General features: G+C 31.7%; 3 protein-coding genes across 3 annotated transcripts; 2 read left to right on the forward strand and 1 right to left on the reverse strand.

The window, feature by feature from the left end:
• Positions 1-6,432: 6,432 nt before the first annotated feature.
• On the forward strand, positions 6,433-7,831 carry LOC105768075 (uncharacterized). The gene is made up of 4 exons (XM_012587809.2): positions 6,433-6,599; positions 6,685-7,050; positions 7,279-7,390; positions 7,475-7,831. The coding sequence occupies exons 2-3, from the start codon at positions 6,695-6,697 to the stop codon at positions 7,367-7,369; spliced, it is 447 nt and encodes a 148-aa protein (XP_012443263.1). The 5' UTR covers positions 6,433-6,599; positions 6,685-6,694; the 3' UTR covers positions 7,370-7,390; positions 7,475-7,831.
• Positions 7,832-11,908: 4,077 nt separating this feature from the next.
• LOC105768072 (uncharacterized) lies at positions 11,909-14,679 on the reverse strand. The gene is made up of 3 exons (XM_012587804.2): positions 14,445-14,679; positions 13,225-14,056; positions 11,909-12,455 (listed from the first exon to the last, which is right to left on the reverse strand). The coding sequence occupies exons 2-3, from the start codon at positions 13,924-13,926 to the stop codon at positions 12,171-12,173; spliced, it is 987 nt and encodes a 328-aa protein (XP_012443258.1). The 5' UTR covers positions 13,927-14,056; positions 14,445-14,679; the 3' UTR covers positions 11,909-12,170.
• A 4,534-nt stretch (positions 14,680-19,213) lies between these two features.
• On the forward strand, positions 19,214-20,633 carry LOC105768070 (protein UNUSUAL FLORAL ORGANS). The gene has a single exon (XM_012587802.2). It carries the CDS (start codon positions 19,419-19,421, stop codon positions 20,526-20,528), a length of 1,110 nt encoding a protein of 369 aa, XP_012443256.1. The 5' UTR covers positions 19,214-19,418; the 3' UTR covers positions 20,529-20,633.
• Positions 20,634-20,962: the final 329 nt, after the last annotated feature.

The following is a 20,962-nucleotide window of genomic DNA, read 5'->3' on the forward strand; positions in this document are numbered from 1 at the left end:
GCTATTCCAAATGAGTCAATAACAAGAACTAAGGTGCCTGATCAAAATCAAGTACAAGAGTTCATTTTCATCCACTTCATGATATCCAGAATTACAAATTTAACTCTTATTTCATTAATCTAGAAGCTTTGAATCAATTACCAGATATTTAGGAAGTTTTTTATTAAATGAATTTTTAAATTTAATAATTACTATTTTAATTATTATAATAATAAGATAAATAATTAATTGGGTTGTAATAAGTTTAAAATTTTAATAAGCTTGAAAATACCCGCATTCAAAGTAATTCAGTGAAAGGCTTCGTCCTAAATTCTCCCAAAGATAAATTAAACCACTAATTGACTTGAGTTACACATTAAATGTATATATATATATATATTTCAACAGGAAAAAGAAAAAGCTCATTTTTATTAGGGCTGGGATCCGGGGTGCAAGTGTGTATAGATTCAGAATCAGCAGCTAAGAACACAAATGAAACTCACTTATCTAAACAATGGCCACGCCAAAATCTGATTCTACTCCTAATCAATCCTCATCTTCGTTCTGATCCACCATTCACAAACCCCACAAAGGAAACAATCCTGCTTGGGCAACCATTAACCGACTTTTATCCCAACATGGTCAACTTCGAATCCAACACTTGAAGCTCTTGCGTCGAGTAGGCGGTGGGGGTATAGGAAATGTATATGTTTGTAAGATTAACAACACCGCCACGGGTTCCCACCATCATCACTGCCTTTATGCCATGAAAGTAATAGATAGGGATTAACTAAGAGTTAAAGAAAAGTTGCATACAGCTGAACATTCTGGGAATGCTTGATCATCCTTTCCTTCCAACGTTATATGCAGAGTTTGATTTCTTCCACTGCTCATGTTTGGTTAGGGAGTACTGTCCTGGTGGCGACTTGCTCACTCTTCTGCAACGCCAGTCTGATATGAGATTTAATGTCCCATCAGCTAAGTAAGTCTTCATATTGCTAAACCTATATCTGTTGAAAAATTTCCTTGAATTTTCGGAACTCCAGACATAACCCAATTGGTTCATGTAATCGTAATTTTGTGTTTGTAATGGTATAAGAACCACTGGTGTTGCAGATCCTATGCAGCTGAAGTGCTTGTAGCATTGGAATATCTTCACGCGAGAGTATTTGGCTCCGGAGGTGATACCAGGATTAGGCCATGGAAGTGGTGTAAATTGGTGCAGAGGCGAATTTAAAGAGACAGGAAGGGACCTTGGTCTCAAAAATGATTTTTTTTCTAATTTAGTCTTTCTATAAATAGATAAATTATAAATTAATATATATAGAAATTGCACTTTGATGTCATAATAAAAAAATTTTAATCCAATCTTCTTATAAATAAAAAATATATAAATTAATATATAGTAAAATTTCACTTTCTCTCCTAAATATGAAAAGATTTATATTTAATCTTTTAAAAATATAAATTATAAATTAATACATAATAAACTTGATCTATAAAAAAATTATAATTAAATTTTAGTCACTACTAAAAATTGCTGGATTTGCCTTGGGTGAGCATCGGGAGTCCTTTCTGAGGTGATAGTGAGGGGAAAACTTTGACAAACATCCTACAACAACCCGTAATATTTCCCAGGATTTGTTCAAGTAAAGGTAGAGATGGGGAAGGCGCATGATTTGATAAGAAAGCTGCTGGTGAAAGATCCAAACAAGAGAATGGGGGGTGCAGGTTTTTGAAAGGTGTCAATTGGCCTCTAATTTTAACACTTAAGCCTCCACAAATAATTATATAAGGGAAAGCTAAGTTTTAATTCTCCAAATCAGATCAAATTTAATAGTAGGTCTTTTATTATATCTGCTTTTTATAAGTTTTTATTATACCCCTTCCTAATCCTTAAGTGAAAGAATAATACGTTTTAGCGTATTCGAATCCACGACCTCTTACACTAACAACAATACCAACACCAATTAAACTAAGACTCAATCGGTTAAAATACGTTACTTTTAAAAAATAACAAATATTATTTCATGAGTACTTTTTTATTTTTTTAATTTTTAAATAAAATCTAAAGAACACATAAATTATAAGATTTAAACTAAATCATTTTAATTATACCATTTTAACCAAAAATGCGTATATCCTTAAAACAACTTGTTATAAATTTGTCGGTATATAATTTTTCTTCCTTTCAATTGCACAAAAATGAGTCCGCCGTTATCTGTATGTACTACACTTGGAAAAGTGCATGGAAATAAATGGGTTCAAAGCGAGGGCTTCCCCCCACTTTATGAAACTGTTTAGAACTAAGGACCCAAATTAAGTGGGCTTGACGTAGCCGACAGCATAAAGTTCTACATTTCCTTTTTTCTCTTTTCTAATTACAAATGATCTACATGTGATATGGTTAATTAATTACATAAAATTGCATGCAAAGTAAGGTTAAAAAAAGCGCAGGTGGCATTGGTTAATGCAATTATATTTGGTAAGTGACCTTTGTAATTTTTTTATTATAGTGAAATATAATTCTATGTGCCATGAATAAACCTTTTTCTTTAAGCATGTGTCATGAGTAAACTTGATGATACCACATCATCAAAATATGTTACTATATGTACACATGAAGAGATGCTAAAAAAACATTAAGCAACAGAAGAGCGTTAGCTTTTTGTTTGCTTGAATCATACTTGAGAGGGTTCACTCTTTTTGAAACTGGTATGCCAAGATGCTAGTCTTATATCTCGGCCCCTTTCCTAAACCTCTAAAGTAGTAGGGAATTTTAAAACTCCTTTTTTAGATTTTATATTTATATAATATGGTTACTCTCGCATGCATTATCTTAATTAACAGGTCAATTATATTGGCATTCAACTGTAAGTATGTTTAATTTCATAACCGGACAATAAATGTATAAATTATAGCTATTTTTTGTACCAAAAAAATCTTTTATATATTGACTATTAATCACAAGTGGATCAAAATATAAAAGTATGTTTGAACGATTCATTTATTCTTCATTTGTATGAACTTTACTTGAGAAGTCTATATAATTTCAGGGATAATTACATTATTAATAATTTCTCCTAATAATATTAATAATTTTGTAATTGAACTTGAAAGGAAATAAAGTAGAAGGAAATGTATGGTTAAGCTAATAAAAACACACGCACAGCAGAGCAGAGCACACAAAAAGCACGGCAAAAGAAAGAAGGGGAAAATAAATTAAACATATGATGGAAAGGATGCATGGAGATTCCCAAGGCGAGTCCCTTCCCACCACTTCGCTTTACAGTTTGCTCTCTTCTTCCTTTTCCCTTCTTCAAGAGAATGGACGACAGTTCCTTTTTTTTTTTTTTCCCAATTCCTCCCTTCACTTCATTCATTCATTCATTTTTTTTTAATATTGGTTTTGGAGAGAGAATGAATTGAGGGGAAAAAAAAGAAAAATAGTTATGGGGATTTAGTGTTTAATTATTATATTCGTAATTCATAATAAATATGAGAAAAAAAACATGTTAAATATCACAATAAACGATAAAAAAAAAGGTGGTGGTTTGGGAGATAAAAGAGAGAGAAAAAAAAAGAAAGGAATAGTGAATAAGCAAAGCAGGCGCAGAAAAGAGAGAGAAAAAGAAAAAGAAAAGATGGTCAAAATGAAAACCTCGAAGGACTTGTTATATTCCATCATCAGCTTCAAACCCCTATCTTTATTGAAACTCTCCCTTTGTTCTTCTTTTTTCTCTCTTTTTCATTTGCCTTTTCTTTTTCTTTTTTTTTTTTCAAATTTTTTCCTCTAAAAATATCAAATTTATAATGAAAATTGTGCATGCATGATTCCATTTAGTTGCCTCCTTTTCTAATCTTTATTTTTCTCCTCTTTGATACTGTATGTGACTCATCAATCAAAGTAAAAAATAAATGTGGCATGAATGAGAGAGCCTTTACGGAAAACCCTGATCCACGTCATTTGATGTTATTTTGTATTCTATGAATACCAAGTCCACTAAATCTGATACCTGTTCTAAATTTTAATCACAAGTAATTTATTTTAATATATATAAATATAAAGTAGGGTACTTTCATGGAACAAATCAGGGACTAAAACCCAAATTTAGAAAGGATAAACACAATTCAATGATTCATGATATAAATAAAGCAACCCTCTTTATGAACCAACACATAAAAAAAAAAAAAAAAAACCAAACCCAAAAGACTAAAGCTAGTTGCTCTTTAACCTCATTCAACCAAAACATTAAAACAATGGAAAAGCAGAGAGGAGACCCTTCATTAGCAAAACTTAAATTGCAATAGCTATAATTTTTTTTCTCTCTTTTTTAAGCAAAACATCTCTTGTATATAATAAATAAATAAATTCATTTGTAGTTGTCTAAATTTTGAATTTCAATATCTGTAATGTTTATTTTTTGTTTTTTTAAATGAAATCTCTTTTGTAAAGAAATCCTACAAATTAAATGTATGTTAGAAAAAAAAAGTTGGGCTGGTGATAAATTATAGGAAAATTCGCTTTAAGTACAAAAAGGAGAATACTCAAATATATTTATATGTAAAGGAGCAACAATTTTACTCATATTTATTTGACTGTCGATTCTCCAAAGTATGATTGAAAGAGACATGACCTAAATAATTGAGGCCTGGCCCGTGCCACTGCCTAGATTTCATTGTCTAGAATATTCCTTAAACGCCAAGCAACGCTTGTTACTGCTCTTTGACTGTCAACTCAATTTTATTTTTGATACGTGATAACTGATTTTAATATTAACTAAATATTAAATATATGGATTAATTTTTAAAAGGTTAAAATATATGTCAAGTACTTGTATTTTTTTTATATATGGTATTCACTCCTTTTACTTTTATTTTAATAATTTGATTTCTTTATTTTTCATATTTAAAATACAAATTTATTTGTTAATAGTATTAAAACTCTTCTGTTTAAATTCAAATTGATTATAACGTTATATGATAATCAAATGAATTTTTATTTTTTTATTTTAAAACATTATACAAGTGAATTTAATAGAATGATTTTAATCGTGTTATCAATTAGATTTAAATTTTAAAATATAAAAATTAAATTAAATTATCAAAAATAAAATAGAGAGATTAAATTTCATTTAATATTTTTAAATAAATTATCTCATACACCAACCCTGTAAACTCTACGGTTATTTATTTTTACAAAGTGTACAATTATAAGATAAAAAAATTTCTGATTTTTTATCAGTTTGTTTTCTAATTTTAACTTATATTTAAATTCAAATGGTACAGATTTAGAAAAAGGGCCCACATGGGAATGGTCAAAAACACCTTTTACTAAGGTTCATGCATAATTGAATGAAGATTAGGTGTGTTGTGGTTATAGGGTAACAGGAAGGAAGGGGGGATACGGATATCCCTGTTGGCTTTTGATGTGGATCCTCATTTTGTTGGGCTGCTGCCTTCCCCTGCCCTACTTGCATCCCACTGCCTCCCCCCAATATCAAGCCGTCGCTATCCCCACCTTCAGCCCTGTTTGACCACACTATCAGGAACGCCGTTATATTTTATTCCAACGTGACTAAATTCGTCTTATAACCTAGGTATTTATATTTCTCAATTCTTCGAAAATTATGATTGTAATTTAATCCTATTCTATATTAGGCGTAGAGATGAGAGTAACATAATTTAAATTGATGTCACGTAAATATTTGACAAAACTTTTAATCATTGTTCTATACAAATTAAAACAAAATTATAAGAATGAAATAACTCAAATTCATATAAATTGAAAATTCCATTATTTAGCTTGTTAAATTTGTAAATTAGACTTATACGTTTGATTTATATTTACTATATTATAGTTCTAATGACTTGTTTCGTACAAGGAATAAGAGCTACCAAGATGTAATTTAGTGAGAGAGCATGAAATTTAAAATTACAAAAGAAAAAAACCACATGATATGATATTTAAATGCTTTGACCATTTTTGGAGAGCTGTTTGCCAATTAAAAGGTTCATTATCTCGGAGGCACTAATTTATATTGGTTGCGTTACTTATGTTATTCAAAAGAAAAAACCATAAAATGGACTCGAAATATTGATCCATTAAGGGAAAAAAAATCACAGTTCACAAGACATTTAGTAGTGGAGAAGTAATAATATTGTACTATAATCCCTCACTTTAATGTCGCAAAGGATATTTGCATTGGGTTGCAAAAACATATATAAAATAATAAAATAAAAAAGAGCTCAATCGTTTCTATTCACCCGAAAACCGATGCATCATATGTATATGTCCATGCACTACCAAAACCCTAATAAAAAGAATGCCAAGCCAAAGCATTTATTGAAAATTTCAAAATATTTCTGCCTTTGGAATCATACCCAGAATTTTTCTTTATCTCTTTTCCTCCTTTACTAAATATAAAAAGTATTTATATTTCATTTATCAAGGTTAAATGTGAAGAACACGTAAAAGTAGACACACAGCTAGCCCTCCATTTATGGTCTAAGCATTATATATAAAGAGGCCTTCCTCGAGTCGTTTCTTCAAGAATTCCTTCCTACTCCATTCTCTTATTTAACTCAAACTCACCACCTTTTCCATTTTTCTAATTAAGGTTAGTACTTCAAATCTTAATGCTTTCTTTTTCAGATTTTGTATTAGCTGTTGAATTAAATGTGTTTTTTTTTTTTGGAGAGTAGAAAAGAAAAGATGAGCAGGCCAGGAGATTGGAACTGCAGGTCGTGCCAACACCTAAACTTCCAAAGGAGGGACTCCTGCCAACGCTGCGGGGAATTCCGGTCGGGTGATCACTTCGGTAGCTACGGTGGTGGGAGGGGTGGCTCCTCCTTTGGATTCGCCACCGGCTCCGACGTCCGACCTGGTGATTGGTACTGCACTGCGGGAAACTGCGGTACCCACAATTTCGCCAGTCGTTCCAGCTGCTTCAAATGTGGTGCATTCAAGGACGACCCTGCCGGAGGTTTCGACAGCGACGTTCCGCGTTCTAGAGGATTTGGCGGCGGTAATCGATCCGGCTGGAAATCCGGCGACTGGATATGTACCAGGTGAATTCTTGTTGTCCTTTTTCTTTAAAGGTGTAAATACATAATATTTCAATTAAAATGAACTGAGAGAAGCTGTTCTGTTCTTCAACAGCTTTAGTTGCTACTGTATATCTTTCCTTTCCGTACTACAGTTTTCTTTTGACTGCTTTTCAAAGAACTTTAATGTATACATTTGAACTGATTCATACAATTATCTTTAAAAAAGTTTCGACCGATGGATGAATGCAGGTCGGGATGCAATGAGCACAACTTTGCTAGCCGAATGGAATGTTTCAGATGCAGTGCCCCAAGAGACTTCACCGCTAGAACTTCATACTAAATACAAGCTATCCAGTTTTGGGTATATTTTTTTAACTTTTAGTTTTTTCATGCAAATTGATTATAAGTCTAATTAATATATGTGGCTCTTGACTTGGCTTTGTAGGTGTTGCAAACCAAGAGAGACTCAAATGAGAGAAGAATATTACTGCTTTTGTTTTTCCTGTTTAATATATTGCTTTGGGGGTGTGCTACAAGGGTGAAGAAAACAGGGTGTAAAACCCCTTTGTTTGATCATCACTACAACCCATTTGTCCCTTAATTAAATTAATTAATTATTTAGCATTTTCTCATGTTTTCCCCCATAAAAATTACGACAGTCCAGTAATTTTTGTGATGATGATGCTTTCTGTTGTACTTTTTTTTTCTATTTTTATTATTATCAGAGAGAGTTTACTAATTTATATTTGTAATGCATGGTGCTTGGCTTTCTTAAAAGAAGATGATTCTCTTCTCTTTTTTACATTACTAGAAATTATTATGTGCATTAACTTTAGTAAAATAATAATTTACCTTTCAAAATATTACTTTTAATTTTATCTATCATATTTGAATATATATCATCATTATTAAATATGGATATTTCAAAAAAAATCTAAATAACATAGATGATGTCATTATCTGAACTCCTATGCAAGGCTGCTTTCGAGCTAAAAATAAAACAAAAACAAGTTAAGATTCACCTACCGGTGGTTTTCGAATTGAGTCAAGACTTCACAATTTGAGGATTTTTTTTTATAATCAAATTTTGCGTTGAGGTTAACTTATATTGTTTTTTAAAAGTTTATTGAGTTGATGTTATTTATTAATTGTGTTTCGGTTCAATTATAAAACTGTCAAAGATCAATATTGTTTTACAAAGTAATAAATATATTTTAGGGTGTTTTTATTTTATTTTATATAAAATGTAAAAAAATACATACATATATTTAGATTTGAACTCAAGACATAGCAGTGTGAGTATTCCATAATCTAATGTATATTGGTTTCACTGTAATTTCTCTTTTAAAAAAATTCTAAATACAAATAGTATATAAGTGTTGGGGATAAACCCGGTTAAGCAACGAACAAGTAAAATAATAAAGAAATTGAAAAGATTAAACACAAATATTTTATGTGGAAAAACCCTCTTAAGAGGCTAAAAAACCACGAGCAAAGATAATTTCACTAAAACGGTAAAAACAAAAAGTATAAAATATGGAGATAAAACTAAACCCCGAACCTAAAACAAGAACCCCCAAAAACGTAAACACAAAATTCTCTAAAAGCTTGTAAAAGCTAATACCGAAATGTGTAATGAGTTATTTTTGTGGAAAAAATGTCTATTTATAAGCTAAATTTGTAGGTCAAATAATATTAAAATAACCTACACTAATCAGAGTTTAAGTGGTAAACTTAAAAAAAAGTTTGATTGAGAGAAGAAAAGCCAAAAGATACAATGCATAACTCCACAAATCTCCACATTGACTCGTATTTTCACAACGCCTTCTTTGACAAAGCCTACCACGGGCTTATCTCGAACTATGCAGGATATTAACTGAGTCGAAATTGTGTTTAGAAGCTGGAAGACTTCTAGTCTTTGACTTGTGCACTGTCAAATCAAAACCGACTCGAGTCTGATTTCCGCGAATACAATGCCTTATCTTTTCAAAACATGTATTCAAAAGAAAACCTCTCGTATACAAATCAGTCATACATTTTTCCCTCCAATGACCAAGTTGTCTTTGCTTCAAATGAGTCTTCTTCGACTCCTTAACAAACGAGGGATGTCTTGCTTAACCAATCACCGTTGATCCTTCCAGAACATAAAGACTGTCAATCTTTTTACCTTTCATTAAAACGTGATTCCCACGGGATACCTTAATGCTTATTGACTCGATGTTAATTCTACAACCCTTCGAGTTCAAAATTCTGATGGAGATGAGATTTTTCTTTAAGTCAGGCATATGCCTGACATCTAACAGTGTCCTGATTGTCCTGTCGTGCATCCTGATCTAAATAGTACCAACACCGGTTACTTTACTAGGTGAATCATTCCACATGTGCACAAATCCACATTCAACTAAACTATATGTAGAGAACCAGTCCCTGTTGGGACACATATGAAAAGAACACCCTGAATCCAGAATCCACTCAAATGTAAGCTTGGAGTTTTAACTTGTTCACACCAACAAGAAATCATCATCCTTGCCATTAGCCAAATTAGCATCAGCTCAATCTTTCTCGCAGCTCTCAGCAACCCTTTTATTTCGCAATTTGTAATAACCTACCTTGACGTGACCTAACTTCTTACAATAGCAACATCTCTTGTCTTGCTTCCTTGATGCTACCAAAACTGAGGCTTGCCTATCTGACTTGCTATTAGAACCAAACTCATTGTCGAGTTTGTCTTTTCTTAACAGATGACCCTTCACATCCTCAAATGAGCTATTATCTCTGCCATAAATCAGGGTTTCCTTGAAAGACTTGTATGAAGGGGTAAAGAGCACAATAATAGCATAGTTTGATCTTCATCGTTAATCTAAACCTCAACATTTTTCAAATCATTAAAAAGAATAATAAATTGACTAATGTGATCTCTAAGGTGCTCACATTTGTTCACGCGGAACGTGTACAACCGTTGTTTCAACACTAATTGGTTAGTTAGAGACTTTGTCACGTAAAGGGTTTCTAACTTTTTCCATAAGGTGAATGTTGTTTTTATTACATCAAAACCTCTTGCAACACATTATTTATTAGACATAATTGAATCGTGGATACAGTCTTTTTATCTAACTTACTCCGTTCTAATTTATCCATATCTGTAGGTTTCTTTTCTGTAAGGACCTTTTCAATATCTCCCTGAATCAAAATTGTCATCATCCGAACTTGTCACAGGTTGAAATTTGTGATGTTTTTATCCCTGAATAGGTTGATTGCGGAAATCGAACTAACTCTTACACCAATTTGTTGGGGATAAACCCGGTTAAGCAACGAACAAGTAAAATAATGAAGAAATTGAAATAAGAACCCTCACTAATTAGAGTGGAAAAAAACCTAATAACTAAATGCATAAAGGGTTATTTTTCTAGGGTGGAAAAATGACATATTTATAGGCTAAATTTGTAAGTAAAATAATATTAAAATGACCTATACTAATTAGAGTTTAAGTGGTAAACTAAAAACAGAGTTTAACTGTGAAAAGAAAAACTAAAAAATACGAGGCATAACTCTACAATAAGTTATAGAATTTTGAAATAGACTTATACACAGATAAGTTCTTGGTGTGAAGTAACTTAATGAAAATTATGCAAATGAAATAAAATGGACTTAGATCCATATAAGATCCAGAGATCAATAGCTTATTTGACTAACATAAATAGAGCCACGAGGTAGAAGATGAGTTCATCTTCATTCAACAAATAGAAAGTTTTACACAACTCAAAAAAACACATGAGAAATGTAGTGCCAACATCCCAAAAGAATAAGAGAAATTACATCAGTAAGGCAATGTGCCGAATTCAAATTGGAGTGGCACTTGGTATGATCTCTTCCAAAGATATTTTTACTCTATTATTATTCTTAATCCTGTTTTCTCCCTATCAAAATATTAATTTAAGTATAGACAACATCTCAAAACACGAATTTCAAGATCTCTAAACTTGGCAATATTTTAAAGATTTATCGACTCCATTTTCTAATCCAAACAAAAATAACATAAAAAAATGCCATCATTTTAGTCGTTACATTATTTTTAAAAAAAAACCTCTTGTCGTCTACGTAAACAAAAAAAACTTAGAATTGAAAGGTGGCAATAAAAAATCCAAGTATATTCAAAACATAGGATTCCCTTTATTGACCTATTGTATCTCAAAAAGTTTACACGCACTGGATTTAAAAAAGAAAAGAAAAAGGCAACATGTACTCTTCCAACTAGACATACTCGGGCTAATCATATTAGCATGTCAAAATCAGGATATTGTATTTTTGTAAATTTAAACTGGCATGGTACGAGTACGACCCAAATTATCATTTAACGGTAACATTTATTTTTTAATTTAATTATGAAATTAATATACAAATTTTCATTGAATCATTAGATGCCAGGCTTGGTTAAGAGAATTGAAAGAACAAAAAAAGAAAAGAAAAGAGTTGTGGCCTAGCTTGGCCCACAAACAGATTTACTTCTAACACTATATTATTAAAAAAATAAAAAAGAACAGAGCTCAACCCAACCCAACCCACTCCAAACCTTGTCTTTGTTTATGTTGGCCTCATTTTATATGTTTTATTGAAGTTTCGGCCCAAATCTGTTGCTTACAGTTACCCCTTTCAATATTAAATTATCCCATGAAAAACATATACATTGTGAGAAAGGAATAGGATCTGTTTCTTATTGATTCACGCCAATACCTTTTCTTTTTCTTTGGGTGATGCGTGTAAAGCTCAGAGCTTTTGGTGCTAGCAGACAGAAAAGGTTAGATTAATGAATATTAAAATCACAAGGTGCCATTTTTGCACAGTGATCTGATGAAATGCAACCAGTAGACCACATAAAATATGGTAGAAAATTCGACCAACATATCTGATTTCTGCAACAATCTTTAACAAAGAGGCACTTCTTATGTCTAATTTCCTCTCTAGTTTCTCTTCTTATATCCTTTCTTAATTGACACAAATAGTGCACAACAATATCCAGATCATTTTCACAACTTAATCCCCAAGAATGGAAAAAAAAAAAAAAAAACTTGTAATTGAAAAGGAGACCCCCCAAAAAATACACACAATAAGAATGCATTTAGAAAATATTAATTTAGCAGCTTTTATGTACCTTCCTCCGCAGCTTGCTGTGCCCACTTTATAGTTGACCTGGCCAATGCGTCCATAGGGTCAATACATTTTTTAAGAAGTGGATCATCCCGAGGCAAAACATCACGCATATCATCAGATGCAATGATAACTGTGTTAACCGCCCTAACCAGAAGAACCTGGAGAGCAATTCTCAGTAGATTCCGTGCTCCTTCCATGTCTTTTCTGTTTAAAGCATCAATAGCAGGGATTACTGCGTGTTCCATGGTTGCTTTATCTGGCATCACAACCTCAAACCCCTACATGCACATATTGAAGTAACTATTAAGTTGTCTCAATAGTCAAATCGGTACCACGAACTGCCTAAACTAGTATTATATGGGACATGAACATGCCGAATCGAAATAACATTACAATGAGGTCATAAACATAGAGATCAGTAATATTGGTACCATTAAATTTGGTGAACTTTGTCTGCATTTCTTCCAACTTGCGTAGAGTAACAAAATGAACAACTAAGAACATGAATTTACAGCCAAATTAACAACATTGAATATCTCCACGGCAGTTGAAGACAGCAAGTTAGGTTTAAAAAACAGACTTTTGGAACTTTCCGAAAGATGAGTTACACTCGAATATAATGCGTGGCATCACCTACCGAACCAAACATATAATCTAAACAAGTTGAGATCCCAGAGGTAATATAGAAGCCATGAAACATTCCTTCACCTCCGAAATCTTTTGGCAAATGGTAGGCAGGCAACTCACCTCTGTCATGAACATAAAAAATAGATGAAGCTAGTCTTTAGTTTAAACCTTTCAGGTGTTCCAATCTTATCTGCTTTTCTTCAAAATTGTGAAAGTTTCAGTTAGAACCTTCAAAAGCATTCAAACCAGATACGGTCAACCATGAATGATCTTCTTACCTAGTTAAAATATTTTTTCTTTTTCTTTCTTTCAAATAATTATTATCTGTTTAATAGTTTATTACTTACATGAATTTTTGCAAACTACATATTTTTCCTAAAGGGATGCATTGAGCTTATTTCACAGGGCAAAAACAATTACCTCAATTTGCAGTTTCTCTTGGTAAAACCCTGCTTTTAGAGTTGCATCAGTGGCGAGAACCCCGATACGCAAAGGGCTCCCGGTTTCCAGTGGCTTCAACCCAGCTTCCTTAAGCTCCCTAGCAACACACTCAGCCATGTGAAGTGAATGAACAGAACACCCCTTAAACACTTCATCATGCCATGAGTGAGAAATATGGCAAGGCATTACAATGCAGTGAGCTCCTGATTTCTCAAGGAAAACCCTTTTACTCCGTAGATTTTCGACAATGCGGGTATGATCGGATTGTGAAGGTTCATTTCTACTGCAGAGGGAAGACAAACTCCTCTCCAGTGATGAAAGCTCCCTATTCAAAACTGGATCAGAGCAAACAACAAAAGGCATACATTTCACTTCGTTCTCTTTGCTCAAATGTACTAATTTTCTCAAGAAATTTAGAGTAGAATCAACAGATAACCCCCCAAGTATTCCCACAGTATTAGGAGCACTGAGCAAGGGCCCATCATAGCTGCTTAAAGAAGCTATTAATGAATTACAAGTTTTCCTAGATTCAGGAAATTTCCCACTTTCATCAGTGTGTAAGATCACTGAAGATGGGGGCATAGCACGAACTGGATTCAACCTTTTATAACAAAGAGTTCTCTGCCTAACTAATAAGTAAGATGGGCAATTCAGCGACATTTGCAAGCTTCTATCCAACATCTGAACACATAAAGTATCAGATAGAACTCGACATATAAGTATATGATTCTAAATTCCACAGGCAATGTATATCAGCATCTGCCAACTCAAACCCACATCTGAAATCGAATTAATTTTAGCTAGAGTTCACCTGAGAAAACCATACATAGAAACCATCTCAACTTCTAATTTTCACAAAAACAAAAAATAATAATCAAAAGACATTTCTCTCAATATCTCTATCTTCTAAAACCAAAACCCAGTTACAGAAGTAACCAAAAGTCCAAACTTGATCAAATTTTCAGCCTTGAATAAAACCAAAAACTTCATCACGAACAGCTACAAACAAAAAAAGACAAAGCTGCTCTAACAAACCAACTCAATTAGGATTCGCCTTCCCAGAGAGAAAAACGAAAAACCCAATTCCAAACTCTGGGAGGTTTCACTTTCTATGCTTCCAGAGTTGAAAAAAGCGACAAAGGCAAAGTGAATACAAAAAAGGAAAAGTTTGAAATTCAGAGGATTGTATTGATATGTACCAGTGGTTTAGAAATGAAGCAGCAGTTTACGGGAAGCGGGGAAAGAATCTTTGTGGTTTGGAGTATAAGAATCACTCACACACACATTTTTCTCACTATAGTATACTTGTTAAAATTTTAAAGTTGAAGAAGAGAAGATAGCGAAGAAATGAGGAACAGAAGGGAGGAGTTAAGTCTCTGCCTGTCATCTTGTGTTTGTAGAATGTGCAGGTTGGGTGAGTGGGAAGTGGTGGGGAGCGGGGACCCGCTTTATGGTCCTATTTTTATGGTGCTTCTCGCTTTTTACTTTAGTTTCCATTTTCTTTTTCTTTTTTTTCTCATGGAAGTTTCCATTTATTTATTTATTTAAATTTGATTTAAAATTATATTTCAACCACTTAATTTTTTAAAATTACATAATCAAATTGTTATATTTTCATGATTCGGCTCTAACGTTGCACTTTCATTCAATGAATAAATAACTAATTTAATCCCTAAACTATAGTTAAAAATCATTTTAATATTTTAAAATTTTCTTAACAATAATTATAAAATAATTTAAAACTCTTACCAATAAATAAAAAACTCATATAAAATTAAATTTCAAAAGGAAAAGAAAAATTTTGCAGCTAATTTTTCACATCTAATCTCATAAAATTTAATCTTTAAACTTTGGTAAAAAAATATTAAATATCCAATCACTTAAATAACATTGATCCTACTCGTTATTTCATTTGCTTTGTTGTTTTACACTCTCTTCATTTTCATATTTCTTTACTCTTTTTTCTCTTTTTCATGTAAATAACATTGACTCCGCTTTCCTCATATCATTAAAAATAATATATATTTTATTTATAGTTAAAAGTAAAATCTTGATTTGAAACTTGAGAGAAGAAATGGTGGGTTTGAATAAACGAAGAAGAGCAATCGGAGTTACATAAAAGAAATGATTAGTTTAGAAAAGAAGTAGGGTACTTTGTGTTATAAATTAAAAGAGAAAATCTTACATTTCAAAAATTAAAATTCATAATTATCATAATTATCAAAAAATTTATAAGCCTAGATTTTGTTTATAAAAACTTGAGTAGCAATAATTTGTCTAGTAGTGGAAATTTGAATCTTGCATTAAGAGTATTTTATTAGGGTTTTGAAAAAATATTAATAAATAAATAAAATTTACAAAGCAATTTTTGAGTAAAATAACGTGAAGTTAATGTGAATGAAGAGGTTCATGAACGGTTTTGAAATTTTTATATTTTTTATATAACAAAGATTTGCAAGAAATGTGTTTTTTTAAGAATGTTTTAGATTTAGACCTATTTAAATATTTTTATACTTTTTAAATAATTAATTATAGATTTTAAAAATATCAAAATGATTTTTTAACTATAACTCAAGGATCAAATTAATTATTAACTCTTTGAATTAATGTGCAACATTATTTTAAGTGATTTTTTTTTCACTTCAAATGCATCTAAGTTAGTCTAACTCTTAAAATATGAAAATTGTCTCGAAAATTCTCTGAGGCGCAGAAAAATGTAACGAAATCAACTCAAAACGAAAAAATCAACAAGACAGTTGAAAAGTCACAGGAAAACAATACACACAAAATATTTGAGTAAATACTCTTAATATATTTTTAACTCAAGAATAATTAAATACAATGGAATAGTTACAAATGTGGGGAAAGCCTTTATTTATAGTTGAACTTCATCGTAATCAACGGTGCAGATTGAGTTACATCAAAGGTCGAGATTAGATCATATCTATAATGGAGAGTCTTAAGGGATTTAAATTCTATATAATTTTATCCCTTTTAGGATTTACACTATTTACCTTAGTAACTCTAGTTTTATTGGAGTGTTTCACTGGACCATCAAAACTTCAAGTAGATATGCTTAATCATGGGTTCACGAATCGAGTTAGTTAATGTAGATCAAATAAACCTTATTTAATAAGTTGACTTCTATGAAACATTATGTGTACAAAAATCCCAAATTCTAATTCGCGACTCGTAATATAAGAATCTGATATAATGCAAATATTAGACTGTGAAATCATTGAATAATTAGGGAATGAAGCTAAATTTAAACGAACATCTATAGTGTTTATATAAAAAATATATATACAGGAGCACCGCAATTTTCTTTTATTTTTATTTTTAAAAATCCTTGTTGGAGCTAAGGGAAGGAAGAGGACAAATTGTGGGATATTATAAAAAAACTTCCTACCTTTCTTAGACGAATCTCTGCATCTTTAAAATAATCAAGCTTCCTTTGTCCATTAATAAATATTTAATTTCTCTTTATTTATTTGTTTCATCATCATTTTTTAAACAAATCAAATAAACACAGACTAATAATATAATATTTAACGTTGATTATATTACAAAATTTGCTATTTTTAATATTTTATAAATATGATTTTATTTTATTGCATTGTTTGGATAAACAAATTTACTTGATAATACAATTTATCATACTTATAAATAAGAATTTTAAATTCATTAAAATATTTGATTAAATAAATTTATGTTAGGTTTTAAAAATACCAAGCGGAATGAATTGAGATTTTGAAAAGAATTTACAAATTTTTCTAAATTAACGGGAAGAGAGAAAAAAACTTAAACACTTTGATTCATAATGATTCAACCCCAATTATCTACATGCACTACTATGGTATACATCAACTAAGGATTCCTTGGTTCATTATAAGAACTGTTGTATTTGAAGGAGAATGTATAAATATTCACTATCTCTATCTTTTCAAAGGCTTAAAAAGAACTTTCTCTGACTTAACTAAATTCTTTTAGCTTTTACAAACACTCAACGAGAAATCTCTTAATCTCCTTTAAGGTATTCCACCCAAAAAACTAAATACGCTCTTTAATGCAAAAATAAAAAGAGCAAATAAATATTCAATCTCCGATATGTGTGTTTGTAATTTAAAGCTCTAAATAATGAGAATGACAATAAGTTTCTAAAGATATGAAGAGGAAATTAATGTGAATTCTCTTATTTTATTTATATAAAAAATGGATTTGTGAAGGTGGGAAATAAAACCAATAAAAACGAGGAGAAAAAATATCATTATTGATCACTCTTTCATTTCGTCATTTGTAATAAATAGGTACTAAATACATCAACAATTTTGAAGTTAATAAAATTAAAATTTGGATTGTTATGTAGTAAGATCATGTGTGGTAATCAAATTATATAAATACTTAAAATATATGTGTAGCTTTAATAAGCACTAATCTATCTCTAGATGCTTTGATTAAATCTTGAGTTTATGATAAAGATGAAATCAACGTCATTGCTTTGACTTTATTGACTACCAAAGCTGTCACTGTGGCGTGTTTCTTTCATCTTTATCTTCATTGGCCTTTTACTTAAAAGCTTAAATGTGTGAAAAGTTAAATGTTTTCAGAATTAAGTCTTTATCTTTTCAGGTATTTCAACTTTTAAATTGCATAAAAAAAATTTCAAATTTTTTCAAAAAAAGTAATTAAGGTCCTGCTCTTTTTTACACTCAATCGAGTATTTTAACAGTTGATTAACTGTTCTTAATTTTTCAGTTAAATTCATCTTGTATCACAATCACGTGTGACATGTGATAAAAAATTATAAAAATAAAATTGTAAAATTATTAAATTTTAATAAAAATATAAAAATACAAAAATAAAAATATATAAAAAGTGTAAAATTTTATAAAAGCCATAAAAATTATAAAATATATAGTAATATAGAAAAGAAATTTATAAAATTTTATAAAATCGTAAGAAAATGATGACAAATGTAAAGAAATATAAAATTTGTAAAAAATCATAAAAATTATCATACCAAAAGAAGTATTTTATAATTTTTCTATAACTTTTATTGATCTTTATTTTTTTATCTTTTTTCACCACATGTCACGCTGTGTTGCGACATGTGATGGCTTAATTGAAAAAACTGGAGGTTGTTAACTTTAACGGTCAATGGTTAAAGTCAATGGTTAAAAGACATTTTTTTATATTTTTATGATTTTTATAAAATTTTCTAATTTTCTATATTTTTTATGATTTTTATATTTTTCTAATTTTCAATGTTTTTATTAAAATTTTATAATTTTATAATTTTTATTGATTTTAATTTTATAAATTTTTGCTACATATCATCGTGGTTGTGACACAGGATGATTTTAATTGAAAAATTAGGGACAATTAACTTTAAAGATCAACTGTTAAAGTACCCAATTGAGTATAAAAAAAAGAGGGCTTAATTGTTTTTGTTTGAAAAATCTTAGGGCTTTTTAATGTATTTTGATAGTTCAAATACTCAATTAAATGTAAAAAAAAGGCAATGGCTTAATTACTTTTTGGAAAAATTTGAAAATCTTTTTATATATTTTAAAATTTCAAATACCCAATTGAGTGGAAAAAACAAACAAAAACTTAATTACTTTTATTAAAAAATTTGACAACTTTTTACCCTTAAACCTAATTTAAACAATACAAGCATCATTAGTTTTAACTACCCCACACTTTAATATTATTAAATTCTGTACTCAACTTGGATCAACATACTAGGGATTGGGGATCAACCTAGTCCTAAAAGTCAGACATTTAGCACTAAAAAATCATAAGATGTGTGAATTTATATAAAGGTTACATTATTTGACAGCTCAATTTATATTGTAGTTTACCCATTATTTATATGAAAAATCAATCCAACACCAACAGCATTCATTAATAAGTAGCATCTGAGAGGAGATTATTTTTTTCCCTTTTCAAGTTATTCTCTTTCTCAATGCTCTTGGCCTTTGGGCTCTTCCAAAAACCACCCTTTTATAGGTTTTAACAAATAAAATGACAGAGTCACATGATCAAGGTGACGTAGGTCACGCATCTCTATATCATGTGGTCCTATAATTCACCCTCCAATAATTGCCTATACGAACTATATACACCTCTCCGTTGCACAACCATTTTCACCATTTTTGTTCCCAGTAGAAATGTGGAGCAACCTTCCATTTGACGTTCTAGCTAAGATCTTCTCCTTCCTCTCCCCGGACTCTTTGGCACGTGCCAGATCCACTTGCCGGCATTGGAACGCGTGTGTCGACACCTACCCCATCGCCACCTCCTTCATTCTACTGTCCCTGCACCACCGAGCTTGGTTCTTGGCTCTCCCAACTCGAAACCGTGGCCAACACTGCTATGTCCATAATCCGGTCATCGACAACTGGCACCTGCTCTCGTTCGATTTCTTGCCCGACCCGGTACGACCCGTTGCATCCATCGGCGCTCTTATCCTTGTGAGACCAACAAATTGTACAGTTCTTCAATTAGCTCTATGTAACCCTTTTACTAGGCAATTTAGGTACCTTCCAATGTCAAATACCAGTAGAACGAATCCGGCGGTTGGCGTTGTAACATTAGACTCAGTCCAACACGGTCCAAACCCGAACTTCAGAGTTTACGTGGCAGGCGGGATGTCCGAAGCACCACGAGGGGGTGCCAAGTACGAACTCAAGCTGGAAATGTACGACTCGATGGACGACACGTGGCACGTCGTGGGGTTCGTGCCAACGGAATTTGCAGTGAGACTAACGGTGTGGACACCAAATGAGAGTGTGTACTCAAACGGGGTTCTCTACTGGATGACTTCAGCCAGAGCTTATAGCGTAATGGGGTACGAGATTGATGGCCACAGGTGGCGAGGATTCGGTGTTCCAATGGCGGACAAGCTTGAATTTGCGGCGCTGTTGTGCCACAACGGTGGGTTGACGCTTGTGGGTGGAGCAAGTGAAGGAGAGGCGTGTATATGGGGGCTGAAGGAGGGGGATAGATGGGGGTTAATCCAAAAGGTGCCAATGGAAATGGGGAGAAAGCTTTTGGGTGGGAAGAGTTGGGGCAGCATTAAATGCGTGGGCAGCGAAGAGGCCATTTATCTGTACAAGGAACTTGGGTCAGGAATGGTAGTCTGGAGAGAAATGGAAGAAAAGGCGGGATGGGCATGGTTTTGGATTGAAGGCTGTCATTCCATTGGTGGTAACCAAGTTCCAAATTTGCCCATTAAGGGTTTTTTTCTTCACCCAAATCTTTTTCCATTTACATTCTGATTTTTTTTATTGCAGACCGTACTTCGCAACTTGTAAAAAATGTGAGTCATAAAGTACATTTGATTTGATGTTTATGGATGAGATGAAGTTCTTGTTTTCGGGTCATTTTCTTGAAGTGGTGAAATTGAGCAACCGTCTTTTATTTCTTGCTAATAAACAGCAAATATATATATTAAAAAATTGGGTTAAAAAAGGCATGAGAAAGAATATAGAAAGTGACAATAGATACCTACATCTCATTAATGCAAAAAACTGGTTACCAGTCCCTAAAAATATAGAAAAAGGTCCCGTTTGATTATAAAAATGTCCTCAACAGTCACTTGGGAGTAGAAATTCGTGTTTCTCTTCACACTCATGCTATTTTTGAAAACCTAAATTAACAAAAGAATTTAAAGATGTTAATATCCTTTACCATTTCTTTTAGATGTAAATAT

Source organism: Gossypium raimondii, chromosome 5, assembly GCF_025698545.1.
Source record: "Gossypium raimondii isolate GPD5lz chromosome 5, ASM2569854v1, whole genome shotgun sequence".
Lineage (NCBI taxonomy): Eukaryota > Viridiplantae > Streptophyta > Magnoliopsida > Malvales > Malvaceae > Gossypium > Gossypium raimondii.